Source organism: Eleginops maclovinus, chromosome 19 (genome assembly GCF_036324505.1).
Source record: "Eleginops maclovinus isolate JMC-PN-2008 ecotype Puerto Natales chromosome 19, JC_Emac_rtc_rv5, whole genome shotgun sequence".
In the NCBI taxonomy this organism is placed as follows: domain Eukaryota; kingdom Metazoa; phylum Chordata; class Actinopteri; order Perciformes; family Eleginopidae; genus Eleginops; species Eleginops maclovinus.
In genome coordinates, this window is record NC_086367.1 from 13,860,892 (window position 1) to 13,885,214 (window position 24,323).

Genomic DNA, 24,323 nt, shown 5'->3' on the forward strand with positions numbered 1-24,323 from the left:
AACATCAATAGTAGCCTATGTGATTTCAAAGGTGTGAGTTATTTTTTGACAAAGTGTCAGTGTTTTGTAAATGTTATGCAAAAAATGTGAGTTTATCAGTGATAGCTGAAAAGAAAGAAATGCATAGACATGCATACTGATACATATTTAGTTACATTTCTGTATTTTGAGTGTGAGTATTGGCTGCCAATATTTTGAAAATGTTCATGCAAAAAAATATGTTGTTGAAAAGAGAAAGAAATGTTTTGACGTGCATACTTTGAGTTTAATTTGAGTATTAATGTTCTTACACAAATAGTGAGTGTTGGATGTATGTTCCGTATATACTTGTGCCAAATGAAACCTTATTCAGGGATTTAGATACGTGTGAATAAATGTTACACATGATATAAAACACAAGTAGATCTCCGTAATTTTTTTTCTTTAGAGGTAGCTCTCAGAGGGGAAAAGGTTGGAGACCCCTGCTGTATAGTATCCATTCACTCTCTGTCCTAACGTCTTGTCCGAGCTCCTGCCCCCCCCCTCCCTATGAGCCCAGTGTGCTCTGATTGGTCAGCTCGCCCACTCTGTTCTGATTGGTCAACCACTAGAGAGACTCCGCCCCTGTCTAACAGAGTGCTTTCCCAGCCTTCCCGTTCCCATCTATGTTTGAACCGGAGTCTGATCCTGAAAATGACACAGACCAACTTGATGGACCTGATCTGACGTCCCAAAGTAGAGTGGAGCAGGCAGATATTTTGTATATCTCAGATGTAATGTTAGAACTGAAACAAAGTAGGAACAGCCTCGTCCTTCAGTACTGCCCACTTTGCATATCGGCATCAACCTGTGCAAGGTTTTTGAAGCTGTCGTCCGTGAAGTGCCAGGCACACAGTACAATACATCGAACCGTTGAAGGAACAGTGTTAAATCTACATTTCATCCACTGACTTTTTCGTGGTTCTGACTTCGGTAAGGCAAACAGATGACATTTTCCCTCACATTTCAGGGCACAGTACTTTCTTGACATTTCAGCCTTCCAACAGTAAATGGTCGGTTGGAGGGTGTATCTATTGGTCTATAGCTATGGACGTGCCAACTTAACTATTGGTCTCCAGATTTAGTGACGTCAATAGCCCCCGGAAGAAAAACACGGGAAAAGAAAAAATCAACGAGGCGTTGGAGGGTTGCATCGACACATCTTTTCTGCTTTAGAGTTTTACTCGCCACAGGGTGTACTTTGAGGGTTTGTGACTTTGCAGACCGTTTACATGCAGAAAAAGCTACATAACACACAAAATGATGAGTTATAACCGGAAAAGCATAATAGGGGACCTTTAACCCATTGCGCAGCGGTGCAGCGACAGAGTACCCTCAGCCAACCTGTAAACCTGTTTCTGTAACTCCTGTGACATGTTGACATGTGTCAAAAATACAATTAAAAAGAATTTCTTCCTGAAACAAATGAACATAGTTAATCATTGTGGTGTGCTGCACTCAGCTGTGAATCCGACGTCACTCTCTTTGACAGTTTGTCTGTTAGATTTAGTGAGCAGAAAGGGAACCTTCAAGACAATTCCCTCCTAAACTCAGCACTGCCTTCGGATTGACTGTGAAACCGTAGACTTGTACAGTAATGCTAGTGCTCTCTTTATTTAATATTAAAGAAAATTGTAAGCAAATATTACTTCCCCCCCATAATGTGAATCAACCTCTTGTTCAAGCAACATGATACAGTTAGGGCAAACCCTGCTATAGTATCTTCATATGTCTGTTTATTACCTAAGACTGATTTTGACTGGAAGAGGGACATGAAATGTGGACAGCTGGGACTTTTCCCTCTGAATGTTTAGCTGTATCACAGCCCTAAACACTTGGCAGTCCAGAACATCAGCTGCTACTCACGAAACCACCCTTTAGACATCACCAGCTTAGGTTAATGCCAATTAAACCTCTGGTGCGCCTGAGTTGAGGATAAAAAAAGAGAAATTGTATTCTATCTGCAACATAAGCACGCCATGCAATGAGAATTCATATTAATTGAAGGTGTGAAAGCAAAACTGTGAACCTGATGTGTACGAATGAGTGACTCACAGACACCAGATGAAACAGAGTCTGGATCTATGTATGAATTTGAGTAAGCATGAAGTATGCCTCGAGGCATTTATTCAATGTACAGTACACCGCCTTAAAGAGAGTTGTTGGTGTCCTCAGAAATTTATTTATAGCTGGTTTTCCATTTTCAGTGCTCAATGTACAGTATGTATCCTCCTTACCTGCGGCTCAGCCCGTTGACATGCCGACCGCTGTCCCACAGTGGGAGGCCAGCCTACTTTAGTCTCAGCCCCGTCTGATGCCTCGAGTGAAAATGAAACACCCCCCTCCGAGCTGTGAATTAAACGAACACAAATCAGAGGAGGATAAAGACAGGATCCCTGTTGGGCCTGCTGCAAATATAGCTGCAGCAGCACATGTAGCCTGTATTCTCTCATAACTGCAGCTGTGTTCGACCAGTAAAGAAAGCTGATGTTTGTGAAATAGCGTTTTTGCTAAGGACTGCTAAGAAAAAAAGCCTTTAAGCTCTGTTGCTCTGCTAAAAATGTCCCATTTACGTCATATTACACCACACTCTGGTGTTGAGCATATTGTGTCTTTGTGTTAACATTAGTGAAATATCTGCCAAAGGAACATTTCAGCTGCATTTGAGGCAAACGTAAACTTTGCTGGAGTGGTCTGTAGCTGGATATTGTCCCTTGCTTCACGAAAAATGGCGACCCTATTGTAAGCGAGTGTAACAGGACAGGGTATCTTACTGTAAAGGCATGTTTCTAGTTCAGGTGGTCTTTCTTTTTCTTTGTTGTAATGATCTCCCCCCCTTGACATTGCCTTCCCTGACTTTGGTTCTGTTATAAATAATAATGTGTAATCATTTTTTCTATAAATGTTTCATATTGCTGAAGTGTGAGTTGTTTAATTTATTTTGTTATAAAAAATCCTTGGCAATAGAATCAGAAGATGTCTCGGCTGCTCCTCGGACTGCTGCAGAAACAGTAGGCTTTCAGAACCAGGAGGCGTCTTATCAGCAATGCAGTTGTTCTCTAGCTAGTGGGTTGTATTCCTCAATAGATGCTGCTCAAACCTCCTTTGTTAGCAGAGGAATGCTAGCTTGCTAGCTTTGACTTGGGCTGACTCTGCAACAGCTTTGTACAGCAGGCTATAGTGCTGCTATGTCTTTGGTCTTCTCCTGAAAGCTTGTGTTGTCCTCTGTCTTCAACCACTGACCCTGACACATTATGAGAGCCTCCTCTGCTCTTTTGTCCATTTTTTGACCCCCCCCTTCCTATCCTTTCCATAGCTCTGCCCTGCTTCCGAGGCCACTGTCTTTTGTACTGTTCTGGATAAAAAAAGTCCTTGTTCTGCGGCAGATATGAGAACAAAGGGATGGACTAAGAACTCTGAGGTTAAACCTTCCTGATGTGTGCATTAAGACGCCCTTTCTGAATAGCTCTATATTGCTATGTAGATACTATTGTTAAGAATGTTAGAACTTATGCATTCAGATGTTTTTGGCTTTTCAATAAACATTTCTGTATTTTTGCAAAAAACAATTACCTTCACACTTGTGTTATCATTTTTTCCTCTAATCCCTCTCCCTTTCTTTTCCTGTGCAGGTACTGCTTCATTGTGACGCTTAGTTATCTGATAGTATGTCAGATCACGCGAGTCTACGTGTTTGACTATGGCATGTACTCTGCAGATTTTACAGGGTAAGCTTCAATAAGACCATATTCATTTTTTAAATTGTTTCTTGATTTTAATTCAAAACCTCCAGTTTTATTGATGTTGAATGCTATATGATATACCAAGCTTAAAAAAAAACAGAAGTCAACTGACGGAGTAAGGGGAAATAATGGGATATGACTCAACCAGACTGAGCCAAACAGAAACAAGAGCGTGTCACACTGCTGTGTCCGCAGGAGGACGTCGATAGCGACTCTTGTGGTTGGTTCCCACTCCTCCAGACTGTCTGACAATTCAAGCAGACAGCCTGCACTCCCAGCATGCCACGGTGGGGGATGCTAGTTGCTTAGCAACCTAATGCAAACCCATACTGCGAGGGCAGAGATTTCAGTCTTTTAAATACCTAGACTGCCATTCCTTTTGCTTTCCTATTGAAAAGTCTAATTCACATTTTGCTTGACGTCAGCATCAACCTTAAAGTCAACACACGAGACCAGATAGTAAATACATTCCTCTTATCTAATCAAAAGACCAGACAATAGAACGCCTGTTGGCTTGTTTTGGCTAAATTTGATCTTGCCAACAAATAGTTTTCATGTAAGCAAATAGTCAAGAATCTGTACTTGCTGATGGACAGAAAGATTGTACATATCTTATAGCAGGTTAGAGCGAAAGAATTTAAGGCTTGAATAAGTCAAGAGAAAGACAGCTCAGTGTCAAAGGACTGATAAGACCGTAGGAATAGAGAAGAGGAATAGGAGGAATAAAAGGAAGTCTGCAATTATACTCGAGACAACTTCCCACTTTGAATGAACTGGTATCTAAAGCCACAAGTTTCATGTTGCTACCACAACCATATCATGGAACAACAAAAAAACAAAACATTTTTGTTGGGTTAAGCATGTGAGAAATACTTTCATTAGAAAATGTGATCATGTTAAGTGGTTTTGAAAGTCTTAACGGTTACATGGCTATTTCTGTTGTATGATCATTATCAGGCCCATGATGGTTATAACACAGAAGATTACCAGCTTGGCGTTTGAAATACATGATGGTAAGACAAACATCAATATGTCTCTAAAGCATGTGCTGTTTTTTTCAGGGTGTGTGTGTGTGTGTGTGTGTGTGTGTGTGTGTGTGTGTGTGTGTGTGTGTGTGTGTGTGTGTGTGTGTGTGTGTGTGTGTGTGTGTGTGTGTGTGTGTGTGTGTGTGTGTGTGTGTGTGTGTGTGTGTGTGTGTGTGTGTGTGTGTGTGTGTGTGTGTGTGTGTGTGTGTGTGTGTGTGTGTGTGTGTGTGTGTGTGTGTGTGTTTGTGCATCCTCTTTGAAGAACATGTGACGGAAGTGAAAATGGTCTAATTCTCTTTGGAGTTTCCAAAAAGATCACATGGCCATGTTCCAGTTCTGACAATGGACTAGTGAACAGGACCAAATAAACACACTTATGCAATAGAGCAATGACCAAATATCCCCTCCCTCTCTCTGTAACAGGTTATTGTCTCTGAACACGATTTGATCTACTGACTGAATAATGTTGAAAAAGCAATGTTGGAACCATTTATCGGCAAAAATGGGCTAACGAGCAATACATAAAACGTAGAGATTGACATTGTGGTTAAAACAAACATGTTATATGTGATCAGAGAGGCTTAAAGATGAGAGTCACTCAAAGCCTTTTAGTTCCCATTTGGATACTTAAGTCCCCTCAGGCTATTCTAGCCTCATCACAATCAGCAGTCTTATAGCATGCCATGTATTGATGTGTGTCGGTGGGTGCACGCATGTGTAGGCAGCGTGCAGTAGAGGAGTGTTTTGAATTCTGTTCAGGTCACCGCTTCTACTCACAACTGTCAGTCAATGAGAAACTAAGAATGTAATCCCTATCCAAAGAGAACTGTCGCATCCTGATACCTGCCTGCTGATTAAACACACATTCACATATACTGCACGGTATTTTGCTATATACCTATTTGCCACAATACAATACTTGCTCATATTCCAGCAGTTATTAAAGGCAAAAAGTAAAGCGGCTTCACAATTTATAATTTGATTGGGATAAGAGTGGCCTCCAATATTCCCCAAAATGTTTGCCCATGTAATATAGAGCAGACCCTGACGAAACATCTCAGTTACAACAGTAATTGCTTTCAGATGGCTTTCGTCCTCTCAGAGTATTTGTCAGTATGGAAGCAACACAAAAGTACAACCAGATGCTTCATACTTTATTTTCCTCTCTTTGTAAATGGCCCTGTTTACAGTACAGGGTCATGTGCCCTTCCTCGCCTTTGAGCCTGTGTTGCAATGCGAGGTAGTTCTGGCACTGGGTGGGTTTGAGAGTCAGCGCTTTGTCCTTATTATGAATTGCATATTATTATTATTATTGCATGTTACTTTTGAATAAAGCTGAATTTTAGAGCATGTTCTGCTGGTTTGATTTTTTTTCATGTGACATGTCTTCCTTTGTGTCTGTGTGTAGGTTTGACCAAGCCAGAGGGGCAGCTGACTCCCAGTCAGAAATACCTAGCTATCAGGTATGTGACTCAGGTATGTTTTTACTGCCTCAGATAATGGGTTCATTAAATCAAGCCGAACTAAAAAGTTGACATGGTTTTAAATCTATTAATGAACTCAGTCTGAAAGAAATGATGCTCTTTAAAATAAAGGCGTCATTGCTTTGTGCATATGATATCACCACATTGCCTCTCATGCAGGCTCTCTCTGGTGTTGTCAAGCAGTTGTTAGGGCACTGGTATCTAGGAAACCAAACATTAACTGCGCTCATCTGAACTGTATTGTAGGAATGCCCTTCGCTCCATCTGTCCTACATTACAACGGCAGATCCCTTTCCCTCACAGATACTATTAGAGATGGCACTACAGCTGAGGTGCAGAAAGAATGTATAAGACGGATTTGAGTGGGGAGATGAGTTGCTACTGTGGGCTATCAGATAAGAAACAGAGGAGATAGTGGGGACAGTTTCTTGCAACATTCATTGAAAAAGTGGTTCAGCACAGTTTTGATATACACAATGAAACCCACTAAATGCGTAGTTCATAGCTTGAGCCAGTGTACCAATAAGGTCCCAGATAAGAGGCACTAAACCTTTGTTTCATAAACCATCGCTGGCATGCTATGAGTCAGCCGCTACCCTTTTGCTACTGGGAAGGTGAAAAATTAGCAGTCGATACAAGAGCTCCTGTTTATGCAGTTAGATCACTACCTCACCAAGCAGATTCAATTTAGGGAGAAAGTGTAAGCGACCACAAAAAGGTTCAAAGTCAGTCAAAGTACTCAGGCCCTCCCTTTCCTCCTGGACAATTCAATAGAATATATCATACTGGTTTCTTAGTGGAAAGGAAGCCATCTTTTTTTTCCTTCTATAATCCACTCTCATCTCTTCCCTGTGGCCTTTCAGACGGATGCCTAGCTTGTTGGAGTACTTAAGCTACAACTGTAACTTCATGGGCATCCTGGCAGGGCCCTCCTGCTCTTACAACGACTATATGGCCTTCATCGAAGGGACGTGCTACCAGCCACGCCACCAGGAGAATGCCAACGGCAAGGAGAATGGAAAGTACAAGCAGAGCGAACCCTCTCCCAAGGTACAACACAGGTTCAACCGCTTGAATGGAGGTGAAAACGTCATGTAAAGTCTTCACTTGTTACAGTACAGCACACCTGCATGTTGTGTTGTGGTAGATGAAATCATTGTCAAATGCATAAACCCTCAAAGAGAATAATTGAAATAGCAGTTATGATGTTTCAAATTAGGATTTTACACTATGCTATTCTCATTTTAATGGATTATGGTTTTTTTTAAACAGTACTGTAGTTGTTTCAAGGTGTGCAGGGTAGTTATAAGGCACAGGTTCCCATTAGAGAAACAGAGACCTTATTGAAACGAGATGTCTGAACCTCAAGGCAATTTCTGTTTTCGTATCGCGTACTGCATTCATAATTTAATTATTCATCGTAAATTAGAAAGAAACAGAGAGGAACACAAACGTTCTTGAATAAAACATGAGTTATCAAGGACTTTAGTTGACCTCAAGGTAACTAACTTTTGTATCACTTCTTCTAATGTGTTTATTGTTGCTCTCTAAATACAATATGACGTAATGTTTTTGTTTAACTGGGCTGCTCTTCTCTGTCACCTCTGACCAGAATGACGTCATCTCCAAGCTGTGCACATGTGCCATCTCGCTGGGCATCTATCTGTCTCTGTGCAAGCTGCTCCCTGTGGAACACTCCATAGACGATGACTTTGTCAGCTCCACACCCTTCTATCTACAGATCATCTATCTTTACCTAGCCATGCTGGCTCTCAGGCCAAAGTACTACTTTGTCTGGACACTTGGTGAGTGGAGTGCACTATTCCTACCACCAATTCTTTGTTACTTACAAAGTATATGCTTTTGTTCTGGTTGTTGGTGAAGGACACTGGAAGAGTGACCTTGAGTTTCCCTATTTACTTTAAAGTACCTGGATGGCCTTTGTGTGTCCTTGAATAATGAACTTTGACTACACACTATGTTCCATTCCCTTTAATAGCTTGACTGGTGCCAATTTTATACAGCGTTATCTTTTGGTTTTGCTCATTGAGGTTTTATGAACCCTCTGAACTGCTCTTGGCTCAGAGTGGTTTTGGTTATTTTTAAAGTAGTCTGTACAGTATGTGAGATGCAGCATAAAAATGTCCCCGACTCTTATTTAATGGCATCTCTTGATGCAACAGTGCCATCTAGTGTTTAGTTGAAAATTGCAAGGACAAAAACATTTGATGCCAGATCTCTATCTGTCGCTGTCATCGCTTCACAAACTAATGCTTTCTAAGGATATGGAGCTGTTGACATCCTTTCCTGTTGTAGTAACATGTGTGCCTTTCTCTTGCAGCTGATGCTATCAATAACGCTGCAGGATTTGGTTTCAATGGATACAACAAAGATGGCTCCGCCCGCTGGGACCTTGTATCAAATCTCAGAATTCTGGACATTGAGGTTAGGCTCTTTTTATGAGGGGAAAAAAAAATGCAAATATGCTCATTTTTTTCAACTTAAGTCTAAATTCTATTTTATGGTTTATTTTCAGTTTGCCACCAGTTTCAAGATGTTCCTAGACAACTGGAATATCCAGACAGCTCTTTGGCTCAAAAGGTAAAACCATTAATGTTGTTAAATTGTACCCTGCTTAGTTTGTGTGAGAGCAAGTCCTGGCTGTAGAAGGTTATGTAGGATGCATATCTGAAGAAAAGCATTTTGATTTATAAGCATACTACACTAAAACACTAACACATAAATTATTCAAACATATACATAATACATGAATTAGTACATTCAAGATAAACACAATAATAATAATAAAATAATTAACCCATTAAATGAAACAATAAAAAAGATAACCAATTGTGAGTAAATATTTATATCCTCATAACAAAAACACTCATATTGCATTTCCATAATGCAATCTATATTTGAAGAAAACATTTCATTTCTGTTTTATTCCTAATGATGGCTGGTTGCTTTCATTTATTTCTACTTGTATTCTTTTTACTAAACCCTTAATGTGTTTCTTGTCGGTTTCCAGGGTGTGCTATGAGCGCTGTCACATCAACCCCATGGCGGCCACCTTCTTGCTGTCAGCCATGTGGCACGGGGTTTACCCCGGCTACTACCTGACCTTCCTCACTGGCATTGCCATGACCATGGCAGCACGTGCAGTAAGTACCCACAGTTCCTGTCCATACATGCCATTGTTGGAGTTCTCCCCAGCCAGATTCAGCAATATGGATCATTTTTCTCTTGTAGCTCATGAATCACCCACTTTGAGGGTGAACTCTACAGTCATTATAGACATTTTGTCTAAGAGCTCTTTAGATTTACCAATGCTACTTAGCTTTACCACAAACAAACAACACCATCCTTTTATGGTGTGTAAGGGGATAATAACAAAGTATCCTGGTATTCCACTTATGCCTTGTGTTTCAGCGTGAGGCCTCTACCACTAATCTGTGCTAAGCCAAACCTCTTCACTTTAGTCTTGTGAAAGAAGGAGACGAGGGTATTTATGTTTAGACATTGGAGTGATGCTACAGGGGGATAATCTACTTGGGAGGGGTTGATTAACTGAAACCCTCACACAGAAAATGTGTTGTGCAGGTGAGTTTATTCTTCTTTTATTTAAAGCAGGACTGACCCAGTTTCTCTATAAAACTACTGCCCACTGCCCACACAGACATGTCCAGAGATAGATTCCTCTGAAGAGATGGAAAAGGACAACGAGAAAGAGAAGAAGAAAAGAGAAAACGTTAAGCAGATTATAAGCAGAACTAGGCAGCTATGCCTGCTGTCATGAAATATTTCAGGAATTAGGTCAATTGGTTCATTTAAAGTCTTGTCTTGTACAGTCAAATAAGAAGAATGCACATTCAGTCACATGAAAATAATGTTGGGAACTCACATGATTTCTTTATGTTTATTCCTAGGTAAGGCACAACATCAGACCACACTTCCTGGTCTCCGACTCATACAAGCGCATATATGATGTCATCACGTGGGCATGGACTCAGGTTGCCATTAGTTACACAGTGGCACCATTTGTCCTACTTGCTGTGGGACGCTCACTAAAATTCTACAGGTTTGTGTATTTGTTGACATGAAATAACAGGCACATGATGATCAGTGTCATTCGTGTAAGGAGTGCTGTTTAATCAGCTAGTGGCTACAAGGAGAGGCATAACTATAAGGATTAAGGTAGATTTCTTTCCACAATACGGTTACTTTGCCACAGAGCTGTGTTGTAAAGATAGTTATTAAGGGTAATATTTTTTACTCCTTCAAAAAAGTCTTGCATTGGTTGTCTTTGCAGGTCCTGGTACTACTGCTTACATCTCCTCTGCCTGCTGGTGGTACTGGCCCTACCTGTCAGATCAAGACGCCGACAGGCCAAAGAGCAACAGGACGGCCTACAGGACAACCAGATGGACCACAACAGCACAGACAACAACTGCAACCAGAAAGACAAGGCCACATGAGGCTGAGGACCGACAGTCCCTCTTCAGCAGCAGAAACACTGAGAGGAACTAGAAACCACTGAGATCTGGAGTGTGGCGAGTCTGTGTACCCGACAAAACCAAATAACGGACGCTCTGAGAATCCTAACGGACAGAAAACACAAGTCAATGTTCTGTCAAAACTTCCAGTAGCAAGGATGACAGCAATCACAGTTTCTGACATGGATAACCAGGATAACAATGTCCACGGTAAAAACTAATGAAAGATAGCGGTAACTTTACATTACATTAGTGGAAATGAAGACTTCAAAGCTGCCTTAAACCCTCTATGTACTCTGCTGGTGAAATAACAGACGGATGGCACGCTGCATGAACCTAAATGCAGCTTCAGCATTGTGGTGTCAGGTTATACAAACAGATTAGATGTGCAGTATGTGGAGGGTTTTTGTCAATATCTGGATACAAGCCTCTGTTAGGTGGAAACGGAAAATGTGTTCATGTTAAAGAAACATAACCTTTATCATCAGCTGCCAACTTCAAACAGGCCTTAGGATCCTCAAAACATCATTCTATGTCTTTTTAAGAACCTTTATTGGAGAAGAATTCACATTGTACGTGTTTTGTATTTAGATGTTTGTGGCAACACTATTCAATTCCATTCTCAATGCTTTTTTCTGGGATAAATTGAGTGAAATAGTCCCAGAGTGGAATAAAGATCTCGTCCGCCTCCCGCAGTGGAAAGTCTAAAAGAGACACTCAAGAGTTAAATGGGTTTCTGTTTGTTTCTACTTTTTTCATATCTGCTGCTTTTTTGACAAGTATGACTCATCAGATAAACGTGTGTTTCAAAGGGAGTAAATCAACTCTGATGTGACTTCCATTTCTTCTTGAAGGATTTCTGACGTTGTTTCTGTGATTTTCTTTATTTTTTCACACAACAGTTTTACTTTGTGTTCACATGTCTTGCCTCTATAAAAAAAAAAGTATCCAAAACTATTCGATTAATGTCAGTCCTAAAGAATGTAGTTGTATAATTGGGGAAACACAAAGTATACTAACATGACCGTTGAACTCTTGCACAGTTTATTTGTCCTACAAATATGGCTTGAATCTAGTCCAATACTCCCATTCATTTAAGGCTCTGGGATGTACATTTCTAATGGTTTTGCAGCCATAATTATAACAAGCCAATTTAATCAAATTGTCACTACATAAAAGCACTTTTGTTTTCGGCTGCAATCTATGTAAGAGTGCAATTTGAACCTGTCTGTGAGGAAATGTGACACGGTAATTAATGTATGTCACATAGTAATATTGTTAAAAATTCAAAGACATAGACCAGCTGTTGTGGTGAAGGGTCTTATTTCATATTGTGTGGTCTTATGTTAGAATAGGGGATCTTTCAGGGTGCATTTACTGTAGGGTAAAAGCGACACTGGTTTCTCACGTATTTTTGGCTCACCTTAAGCCTTTTCAAATCATCCTGTTTACTCTTCATAACATTCAGCTATTCAAAACCGCCACACCGTGTTACATTTTTGTATCATTAAACTTTTTTATGGAAGAAGTCAAGAAAATTGTGATGTAGAGGAGGCGACCTGAAAGGCACCCCACTGATATTTAGACAGTCAAGAGTCACATTTGTATGTATCTGTTAGAGCAGGATATAGTATTTCAAGCCCGCAATATCATGAACACTTTGAAGTCGTACATTTTTTTCATCTAATCGTCAGTAATTTATTTTGGTTTGGTGCATTTGCGTTATGTAAAATAATAACCAAGCTGCAGAGGTGAGCTTTACATTACTTTTAAAGATTTTCTAACATTTGCATATTCCTGCCATAACTGTGTGTGTGTGTGTGTGTGTGTGTGTGTGTGTGTGTGTGTGTGTGTGTGTGTGTGTGTGTGTGTGTGTGTGTGTGTGTGTGTGTGTGTGTGTGTGTGTGTGTGTGTGTGTGTGTGTGTGTGTGTGTGTGTGTGTGTGTGTGTGTGTGTGTGTGTGTGTGTGTGTGTGTGTGTGTGTGTGTGTATATATACCAGTATTCATGTGATCCTTACATGTTGATGTGGTCTCATGTAAACTATATTTGTAGCCTGGGCCCTGCGTAGGCAACGTGGCCCACCTAAGGTAAAGGGATGTCATTCTACCAACAGCGATTATTGCACTGCATGGCCACTCAAACCAGCAGACCAATGCAAACGGCTCCATATGTCCAAAGTGCCAAATCATGAATGGCGCATTTTTGTTTTGTCTTTATGTGAGCATGCGTGCCTGGGCGTGCGTTTGTGTGTGCAAATGTTTCCATGTAGTATGTGTGTGCGTGCCTGTGTAACATAACGGTTATTTTTGTGTCAGAAGGAAATTTATTGAAAGATTTGTATAACAGTACATTAAAATTCTGATTTATGTGGCAAATAAAGAGAAATTATTTTTAAACACTTAAACTGAAGGTATATGTATATTCTCTTGTTCAATATCAGAGATGAAATTCACAAGACCAAAGCTGTAGAAAATGTCAATCATCTTTGAGTCCCTTACCTGTTGTTTAAGACACACAAACATTACAGGAAGAGTCTTGTAGACAAGAATCTGTGGTAGGAAAAATATTTTGATCCTTTGCTTCAGGAAAGGTATCCATTGCGAGTAAAGTTACTAAAGGTACAAAGCTCTTTTCAGCTATATTTACTGAAAGTAACAAAAACATTGATGCAGAAAAAATACTCCTAATTTAATTATTTTCAAATAACGTTATTAGATCAGTAGAAAGCAGTATTCAAATGTTCTATTTGGCTGAACTGGAGCACATTTTACATAGCCTACTGCTGGATATTTCATTTACTAGAACATGATTAATGGAATTGCATCTGCTCATTATAGGTTTTTGAAGTTTTAATCAGCAAAAATGGTTAAAAGTACAATACAGAATTTGGCCCTGGCCAGCAACTGGCTGGGGCACCTGCACCGCACGCCAGCGACCCTGGGTTCGATTCCTGACCCGTGGTCCTTTCCGGCTCCCACCCCGACTCTCTCTCCCACTTTCCTGTCACTCTCCACTGCTATCCGATTAAAGGCAAAAAAAAAAAGTACAATACAGAATTTGACTCTAAAAGTATTCCTGTTAGATGCTCTCCTTGTAGATATATGTGATTAAAGTGTGCTAGGGTTTAATCTTTGAAAATAAATTGAAATATACCAACATTGCAGATATGTAATCAACATAATGGTACAGAGAAAGAAATATGAAAATAAAACATCAATCACTTCTTTTTAAAAGCTGGTTATACTTATATAAAGTATATGGGATTTGCAAAGAACCAATTTAATGTTTTCAAGGCTAATTTATTTTTCTCTTTGTTTGCAAATTTAGAGATTTTCTTTGTCTTAATACAATATTATATTCAATACCTCTTTTTATTCCTTCACATGATGTAGATTCTGCTCCAGCAACACTGCGAAAACAAAGAAGTGAAAAAAAAACATTTGTATTGGTTATCCCTTTCTATCAGCAATAAAAGGATAATGATTAAAAAAAATAAGATGAAATGTATAAAAAAGTAGAATTGGTCTGAAAAAACGTCATGAAAAAAGTATAAAAGGAATTAAACGTACATTATAATTGTTAAAGGTCAATATTCTGTTTGAAAGTTGAATTACCTTATTTTATAAGTTTGGGAATATTTATATTTTCTTTTAATTCACCTAAAATTCCAGTAAAATTCTGGCTGATTTTAGGGTTGGGGGGCCCTGCCCTGCCCTGCCCCCTCTGCCCCGCCACATGTGACTATCCCAGGGGTCTGTAGTAGGAGGCGGAGCTACTGTACTGTAGCAGGTTAACGCTGCTCTGTTCAACACACAAGCAAAGAAGACACAGTATGACGTGAAAAAGCGGACTTTCTCACGTTATTCTCCAGGTGGGAAACAAAACACCGACGATAACCGAGCAGACCGACCTAGGTGAGTGTAATTTACGTTGTCGCTTTACTCTTTGTATTCTTTCCAAGGTGATAATAGTGTGCAGACCTGTTGAGAGCTAACTACTGCGAGCTAACGTTAGCCTTTTAGCTAGCTTAGTGTTTTGCTGTTGCTTCCTAGTGACAGTAGAGAAATACGGGAAGTCAGTCTGCTTGTAACATCCTTGTCAAAACATGCACATTACCAGTGGTGGAAAGTAACTAAGTATATTTACTCAAGTACTGTATATTTACTGTAAGGACAATTTTGAGAGACTTGTACTTTACTTGAGTTTTTCAATGTTGTGCTACTTTGTACTTGTACTCTACTACAATTCAGAAGTAAACGTTGTACTTTTACTCCATTACATGTATGTAGTACCTTTATATAATCAACAATTAAATAAGACTTTAGTTACACTTGGATTAACATTCACAAGCTACCTAGCTGCACCTCTACACGCTTTGAAAACACTCTCATGCATCAGTCATTTAAATCAAAATGTATAATATATTATTGTGAGATGGACCAATCTGCATAACGACTACTTTTACTTTTGGTACTTTAAGTATATTTTGAATGCATGACTTTTATTTGGAAATGGTATTCCTACACTTGAGTACTTCCTTGAAACCTTGAAACCTTGAAACCTTCTATTTTTACCCAAGTACAAGATCCAAGTGCTTCTCCCACCTCTGACCATTACAGACCACAACATAAGTATTGATTTAAAAAAATCACACAAGTGATATCTTAGTGTCATCCAGATTTGATTTGTTATTATTTGTTTTGACAACCCAAAGACATGCTGTCAGAGTGGCCGATGCATCATCCCTGAAGTAAATGGTTTTACTTTTCAGTTGCAGCTGCAGGCAGGAATCATGCAGCTAACACCCACAGTATGTTTGTCCCCACCAGGTTAAAGCGGTGTCCTGGTTGGCTGTTTGTCAGACCTTAAGTTACCCTCCAGCAGCTCCTGTGACCAGAGATTAGTTTCAAGCAGAAGGTTTACTCTGATAAATGGAAAACCTTTCAGACCCAGCTCATTTTTGGCCAAACTGCTGTATAGAAAGACCAGTTTCAGACTAAGTTTTTAAAGATTGTCTCAGTAAACGTGTTTTTTTGAGCAGTTCTTGGCATGTAGCAGGGAACTGATTCCTCAGCAGTTTCATACCCACATGACAAGCCATGAGAAGCTGACTGGTTAAATTTAGAGATCATATCATGTGTTGCCTCCATAGTGCATGTTTGTGTGTCTTTAGGACAGCTGACAGGCGTTTTATGAACATTTGTGATGATATCAAATGGACTGTGTTTTTACATAAATAGCGAACTTTATATGACCTTAAACTTCTCTGGGCGCTTTTGTATATTGTGCGAAATGTGAAGTTAAACTAGAATAGATTGAATCAGGGATTTTATTTGCCTTGAATGTTGTTGTTGAGAAATATTTCTAGGTTTATTTTAATGTGTTAGTGGTAGGGCTGGAAAAGCCAATGCTCTCTCTGATTGGTTAAAAATGTTCCTTATTTAAAATTATTTATTTTGTGCATTCTTCTAACTGACTTAATGCTAAAAACACTTAACCCTTATCTATTAAGTGTATCATTTGTCAATTAATCCATAAATTGATTGACAGAAAACAGTTGGAGAGAATTTTGATTGATTTTGATAAAGGCAATAATCATCAGATTGATCTATAATAAAAACAATTATTAGCTTACTCCAATACATCTATATCTCATTTCTGGATGCATAAAACATTAGGCTTATAGTTTATAATTTTGTCCTATTTATTTTTCAAATGTAAAATGATTATTTTAACAACTTGGCTTTGATTTCTTAGCAATTGAGTCATTTGAACACCCTAAATTGACAAGAGGGATAATCCTTTAGTGACAGCTGTTCCCGTTCATTTAAACCAAGTGTTACTTTATTGCACAACTTGTTGAATGAAATCACACAAATCAAGCCGCCGTTCTAATTGTCTGTCCCCTTTTGTCTGTGTAAATTGGTGCTGAGCCAGTGCATGGAATGAATGGAAATGGTCGTGTGTCTATTGTGTCGGGAAGAGATGGGCGTAGGCCAGCCCCCTCATCTAATATTCAGCCTGTAGTGAAGGGGGGATGCTGAGCGTGAGCCAGGCAGTGCCCTGTTGATAGTGTGTGCGAGTCAGCAAGGGATAAAGATTGGTGTTGCAAAGCCAAATAAATATAAGCTTCACCCTACACCAAGGTAAGAGGTTTTATTTTCCCTTGTTTTGTGGATTTATAGAGACGTTGTGCCTCTTTTAGCAGCTTTAATCCTTTTTTCTATCAGCTTATTTATTGTTTTTTTTTTTTATCTCTGCTGGATTTGACTGGGTCTGTGTGTTTTTTAAAGCTTGTGTGAGAGCTCCCATTGCTCAACAGAAAGCAAGTGAAATGTTTACTGATTGGTTCTGTTATCATCCACCCATTGTGCTGAGGGACAAGGGGCTGAGGAGGGTGTGTCAACAGGCTCATTTTTCCTCTATTGTAAACAAAGGATTTTCCCCCATTTTTTGTGACACAATCTCATTTCTAATACCGTTACAGGTGATCCTTGATTGAAAAAACAAGCTCATATCTTAGAAAAAAAGAAAGAGTATGATGTTAATCATTGATTGGCTGCTCTGGGTTTGACTAAAAGGACTGTTTTGGGCCTTTGTACTGTGAGCTCAACAGGCATGTGACATTTAAGCGTTTATTGACCTGAGGCTGAGCTGCTTGCCTGAGATTATGTTGAAATATTGAGCCGCATGTTTGCTGGTCTTCATGTGAAACCCATCTCCAAGGCAACTTGCAAGCAATAAAAGCAGCCGATTTAATTGTGCTGTGCTGTGGCAGGGTGTGAGTCTGACCGTGATGGAAGAGCCCAACATGATGAATCATTAATGAGTGTTCATCGATTGGCTGAATCCCTACTACGGATAAAACAGCCATGTCTGAGTGGGTTTTTGAGTCATGTGAAGTGATATGTAAAATCAGGCTCGCTTTAATATTTTACAGAGAGGAGCTCTTTTAAGTGCCCGGACATGTCATGTGTGAGTTGGCATGAAACGATATAAACAAAATAATTGCAATTCAAATAATCCAAACTATGCTTAGACGCTTTATGTTTACTGGAATCTATTTATTTAGTTAAGAATCACTTTATTGGCAGCGTCACAGTCTGGACACAACCCCTGATTTTGTGTTAGTCAAACAATCTTGAATAAAGTCATCATAAGGGAATAATAATATAGGCACATTGTGTAAGTCTGTTCTTGCTTTGATGATAATAACATTACTTTATTTATTTTTCACTTATCTACCATGATCGGAAACTAAAAGCTTTTTCCTGTCACTTATGTGAGGATATTTATTTATCATTATCCTGATAATGGAAAATGAGAGGCTTTTTAAAAATTATTATTCCACATTAAAATCCTTAATATTCTTAAATAAAGGATTCTCATGTGATTGCTTCTGTTGAGCTCCAGGGTGAAAAGGTGAAAAAACGGCTCATCCCAAGAGGAACATGTTCGTCTTCATGGGTTTAAACTGATTCTTCAGAACGGTGGAGCCTAATTAGAGATAATCCTTACAAACCCAGCTGTCTGCATTGATTTTGTCTGATGCAGACAATAACTACCTCTTAATGTTATTTCCCGTAGCATTTTCATTAAATTGATATGCACCTATTCTACTTTCAAGAACTTAACAAAGCACTACTTTTTTCTTTGTGTAATTACATTTCACAAAGTCCAATATAAGGCATTAGAGGAGGGGAGCAGGGAGGTTGGTCTTGATATAATTGGAGAACACAGTCCAGTGCACCAATTGTCCTCGCCATCAAAGGATCAAAGTTGAGAGACGATTGTTTTTCTTCAGTGGCATTTGACTTTCTTGCCTTCATTAAACTAAGTAGACGGATCATGTTTTCAGCCTGAGCAGGCCGACTGAGCTTAACTCAGTTGACCCAAGGTAGCTCTTTTTTAATGAGCAGGCTCAGTCCAACGAGCCATTACAAACACACTTTTACATTCTGGTTAAAACGGGACACACATACACCGTCCTAAACGTGAAAAAGTCATTTTCTCCCGGTCTGTTACATGTGTATAGTATATGCCTTTTACAACGGTCAATGCGGATACAGATTCTTGTGCAGCAAAATGAGACTTTCTGTTTCATTTTTGAAAAGTTAAAAATAAATACACAAATGTATGTAAAGAAAATGCAAATAAAAGCACACAAGCCTTCGAACAACCCTGGTGATCTATGCAGCACAATAACCATGTTCTTTTTCTTTTTCACTTAGACTGTAAAGATGTTTTAATAAACAGCTCCAGAAAAAAATAAGAGGCCGCTCCAAATCTTTATCTCTACATGTATGGCAGCCCTTCGAGTGTATGTTGCATTTTAACACAGAGAAAAAATGTCATTAGTTTATAGAAAACAATAAAAAAATCTTTTAACTCAAAGACATACTTATAAAGAATAAAACAAGAGAAAGTGATAATGCTGAAGTGGTGTCTTTATTTTTACCGGGGCTGTATTATGACCCTCTTTTCTGATTATTTGTTGTGAATGTTTATAGCTGAAAGATGCTGCCTCTGTTTTTCATTTGCATGACTGTGCGTGTGACCAGGGTTTCTACTGTACTTGTTTATTGCCGAGCATCACATCAAAGGAGCACCACTCCCTCTTCCTGGCCGTAGCGTCTCTGCTCCTCTCCTGGCAGTGCCGGCCAGCTTGTACCATTAGTGTCTCTATTCTTCTGTGAATGCTAATCTGCTCTCCTCTCTCTCTGCAGCGGTGTCTAGCGGGGGTTAGCAGGCAGCCATGGATACCACCACCTCCCTGAAGATGACCTCTCTGGCCATCCAGAGTCTGTTCAGCTACGTGGAGGAGGAGAACCTCGCGGCCATCAAAGCACATTTGGACAAGTTCAAAGATGTTGACAGCAGGAGCGATGTAAGTCAGAGATTTCACAACAACGCTCTCGCAGGCTTCAGTGATCTATTTTGGGGAGCAGTATGAAGTCACAACATGTCTTTGAGATCATGTAACAAGTGTTTTGTGGGAGAACTTTTGCTTATTGAGGTAAATCTTTTCCCTTTAAATTAGCCATGAATATCAATTTGTAAAAGGATAAACAAGAAAACGTATAACAGGAGTTCATATTTGACACTAACAACTTGATATAATGTAGTGAGGTGAGATATGTACATGGAAAGCCAAACCTTGATATTCATTTGTTTCCATTGACTCCTATTGTTGTCCAAAACCTATGACACAGCGTGAATCAGCCCCACGGCACACACAGTTTACTTTCGTGTCAATCCTAGATAAGCCTTTCTGCTGCTGCACATACTCACGAGTAAACCAAATCCACATTTAAAGTTTATTTCAAATATATTCTTGAGCGGTTCTGAGATTTATGTCTTCAGTGAGAAGAAATCGGTTAGGCCGGAGAGGTCTTAAAACACAGTATCACACAGTGTCTTTTCTTGAGATTTGTTTCAAAGAATATAGAATAACACAATCTTAATTCTTGAACCGGACTAATAGAAAAGGTTGTTGTGTTTAGGATAAATTATAAGGTTGTGTTGTAGGTTTGGATTGGAGTAAAATCATCAAATAGTATCAGCAGCTGCCATTAGTTTTGAAAAGTGTTACAGGGAAAACGGTGTAATACATTTTCTGTTCCTTTCTCTTTTTTCAGAATGGACAGACTCCCCTGATGGTGGCGGCAGAGCAGGGCAATCTGGAGATAGCACAAGAGCTTTTGAGGAGAGGAGCCAACGTAAACCTGGACGATGTTGTAAGCATGCACACATAACAACTTCCTAACGTAAACACACCATCACACAGAGGCATACTTGGCACTCTATTAAACATCGAGAGACCGGGCACAGGTGAAAAACAAAGCGGTCATTTTAACCGCACTATCCGCCCGACGTGGCTTTGATGTTGCATCGTGCTGATCTCACCACGCTCAGGCTTAGTGCTCAGCTATTATGAGTCCTAATGATAACTTAGGACACACTTTTACCTTCGCTCCTTCGACTAAATGACAGGATCCACTTGCTTGGCCAACACCCTTTACCTTCACAAGCCGGCCCCCTGCACACGCAAACACTCACGCACACATTTACCCTCCCACTGAGACACACACATGCACGTAACCTGCTATTACCTGTTATCACACACAGCACCCTCACACTTGTGCTCACTCTCGCAGTAACACAGAAGGAGAAAGATCTATACTTCTACTTTTCTTTCACACTCCTACACCCCTGCCTGTCAATGCGACACCGTGTTCCCATGAGCACCTGGTACGACCAGCTGGTAGGTACAGGGCTTTGAGCGATTCCTGGGCCGACCATACTAGTGATCAGAGAGATGTTTGTCCTACTGGATTGGAGTTTGATTGGAGTTCCCACGGTAACAGGTTGTCTGTGTGCAGGACTGCTGGACGGCATTGATCTCGGCAGCAAAGGAGGGCCACATCGAGGTGGTGAGGGAGCTGCTGGAGAACAATGCTAACCTGGAACATCGAGACATGGTGAGGACGTGAGCCAATTCAAATCTGCTGGTTAAAAAAAAAAACATCACACACTTTTATTATTCTTTTACAAATCGAAACGGTACACGGTATGATCATAATTAAAAACCAATGGATCAACTTAATCTGAATAATATTTAATATGGCTATACTTTTTTATCAGTATAAAGTCAAGATAATCAAAGCATAATAATAATATAAAAAATGTGGTGAAAGATTCAAATGTGTTGCAATTAAGACACAAGCCATGTTAACAAACATCCAAGTTTGTTTTTAGGGGCCTTTGTCGCATGTCATCCCCATTGTTACTTTATTTGGTTACTCTGAATACTACTCTATATGTATACTCTGCATATAGAGTAGTATATCTTCTGTAAAAGCGGCTCAAATGGTAAAACAAGTATCTTCAAAAGATCAAATAAAACTGAGTGGAGCAAGAATAAGGATAAAGATGTAGCTTTAGTGTGAAAATGACTTAACAATGTATGTTTATGAGGAAAAGATACAATTGTAAATCATACTTAAACATTAAACCAGTACTTCAGAGGTCGATTGACAAGACCCTCAGACAACTTTAAGCTGACTCTTCAGATGAAGCCTTTATACGGTTCCGAATATAATGAAGTCTTGATCGTGTGTGCATTAGTGCTTTCTGTGTAATGTAACGACCACATTGCTGGTTGAACAGGATGATCCATTAGCCTTGAAATGGACATAAAATGAAATGACTTCCTGTGTGATGGCTCCTCTCCAGCAGTAATACCATTTGCAGAGCTCCGGTTGTCTCTGCATGGGGCCGTGATATGATTTAGCCCTGGCATCTAGTCCTCTCGGAGGCAGACGGTCGGCAGGCTCGCTGCTGAAACAGCTTTTCTGTTTATTCAAGAGCAGACTTTTGGCAACAATCATAGAACATACACATATAACCTGGGGCTGAGCACTTTATGTATTAAATGGGATGTAGATGTCCCAGCTGAAGAGGCAATGTTCTTTTACAGCTGCAAAAAATAGTAACAAAAAGTCATCCTTATGAGAAGTAATCATCAGTAGGAAGTTAAACTGATGTATAACATTTATGTAGTTACACTGAAAGATTACACTTTTATTTCCTGCATTATTTATGATGTATGATAGACATTTAGAGTTAATTTATGTCCTTGGCCTCTGTGACTTTATGGATGCGACTCAGGACACAGACTGACTCATTGCGTGTCTAAGCTGCGCAGGACAGATCACAGCCAGTCATCACAGGAGGATTATTATAAGCCACACTGCGTGATACAGATCGCTCAGCGGAAAGTGTGTCACAACAGCTGTAAATAGCACATTTTCCTACCAAAAAATCTGCTTACATTTGACCTATGCTGCTGGAGTACAGTACTGTTTTCCCCTAAAGCTTATAATGAAAAATGATACCTATAATTATGTCAATGCACATATTCTATACCTGGAGTAGCCATGAACGAATTCTCTCCTCTCCGACTCAACTGTGTTGTGTGTGTGTGTGTGTGTGTGTATTCTCCTCAGGGAGGTTGGACTGCTCTCATGTGGGGAGCCTACAAAGGTCATACAGATGTGGTCCGGCTGCTCATGGATAAAGGAGCTAACCCCAACATCACCGGCCAGGTACTGAGATGGCATGCTGTATTTTTTCATAGTACAACCATAAAAGCACCATAGCATCAGTTTTTCCTTCAAAGAGTTGTGTTTGATGACATCTGACATGACATGTTCAAATTATTTCAGATTTAACACAGTTGAATGCTGCGGCCAGGATTTTAACACACACAAAAAAAAGAGACCACAGAGTGCTGGCATCATTCCACTGGTTACCGGTGTCCTTCCCAATTGATTTTAAAGTGCTTCTAATGGTTTACATGGCTTTGAATAACCTTGCCCCAACCTACCTAAGTGACTTTCTGTGATTTTTATCAACCTGCAAGGACACCCAGATCCTCAAATGTTCTACTTTTAGAAGTTTTTGAGTACACTACAAGAATACTGGGGAGGCTGCTTTCAGTTCTTATGGCCCCAAACTCAATCCCATCGAATCTAAGATCAGCAACCTCTGTTGGATTTTTTAAAAGTAAATTAAAGACCTATCTTTTTAATTTGGCTTTTAATGTGGGGTAATTGTAAGTTTAGTAAAATGACTGTTCCTGTTTTATTGTTTTATGGTTGTATGCTATCACTCTTTCTGTTTGTTCTTACCTTGTTTTTAATGTTTCTCCATTTTTATTGTCATTCTCTGTAAAGCACTTTGGGCTGCGTCAAGCATTAAGGTGCTATATAAATACAGTTTATTATTAATCTTTATTAATAAGTTAATTTTTGCTGACCTTCCGATGCACAACCAATCAGAAAACCGCTGTATGTGTCGGCGCAAGCTAGCAGGGAAGCTAACCATTGAAACAAAACTAACTGACTGTTTTCAGCGTAAATAGAAACAGTGTCCGACCTTGCGGTGCCAAAAAGAATATCATGTGATGCAGCTGTATCTATAAGAAAGTGTTCACAGTTAACTGTGATGTGATGTTTCCGCTCACTAGATGAAGTTTAATGTATTTTAATGTCAGTACACAGTAACAAAAATGTGAACACAACCACAACCTTGCTCCTCACTTCACGCTGCGATTTCTCCCCCATCATCTGCTGCTTTAGTCATGTTCGGTAGCTTAAAGCCTTAGTTCGACCGCAGGTCCGACACCGTTGCTTAGTTACTGTCAGCATGACTTCACCCCTCTCCTCTGGCCCAACAGTACAGCGTCTACCCCATTATCTGGGCGGCAGGTCGAGGCCATGCAGAGATTGTCCATCTCCTGCTGCAGCACGGAGCCAAGGTCAACTGCTCGGACAAGGTAACTACATCCTGACAGATGTTCATCATTTACTGGATTTTAATCACACAGAAACTGTAATGAGTGGTAGGATTCACGTGCACATCCACCTTCCTGTCTCCCAAGTTCACCTTTCCTCCTCCCATACCTTCATTCATGATCATTCAACAGTACCTAAGTTACTGTTTAGATATATTTTTGGCCTCTCATGTATTATATTTTCTTCTTTTCTCCTCA

At 39.7% G+C, this 24,323-nt stretch overlaps 2 protein-coding genes across 2 annotated transcripts in view; both read left to right on the forward strand.

Annotated features, from left to right (window-relative positions):
• The window catches only part of mboat2a (membrane bound O-acyltransferase domain containing 2a), a 39,237-nt gene extending 26,065 nt beyond the window's left edge, over positions 1–13,172 (forward strand). Inside the window, exons 4-13 of the mRNA XM_063908855.1 lie at positions 3,651–3,746; positions 4,719–4,774; positions 6,195–6,249; positions 7,134–7,320; positions 7,883–8,075; positions 8,612–8,715; positions 8,807–8,871; positions 9,302–9,434; positions 10,200–10,351; positions 10,583–13,172. Coding sequence (XP_063764925.1) covers positions 3,651–3,746; positions 4,719–4,774; positions 6,195–6,249; positions 7,134–7,320; positions 7,883–8,075; positions 8,612–8,715; positions 8,807–8,871; positions 9,302–9,434; positions 10,200–10,351; positions 10,583–10,748 — 1,207 coding nt within the window. The 3' untranslated portion in view covers positions 10,749–13,172. The remainder of the gene's footprint in view (positions 1–3,650; positions 3,747–4,718; positions 4,775–6,194; positions 6,250–7,133; positions 7,321–7,882; positions 8,076–8,611; positions 8,716–8,806; positions 8,872–9,301; positions 9,435–10,199; positions 10,352–10,582) is intronic.
• Positions 13,173–14,537: 1,365 nt separating this feature from the next.
• kidins220a (kinase D-interacting substrate 220a) overlaps positions 14,538–24,323 on the forward strand; it is a 43,477-nt gene continuing 33,691 nt past the window's right edge. Inside the window, 6 exon segments of the mRNA XM_063909203.1 lie at positions 14,538–14,682; positions 19,495–19,655; positions 20,407–20,505; positions 21,151–21,249; positions 22,777–22,875; positions 24,009–24,107. Of these exon segments, the coding sequence (XP_063765273.1) occupies positions 19,524–19,655; positions 20,407–20,505; positions 21,151–21,249; positions 22,777–22,875; positions 24,009–24,107 (528 nt within the window). The 5' untranslated portion in view covers positions 14,538–14,682; positions 19,495–19,523.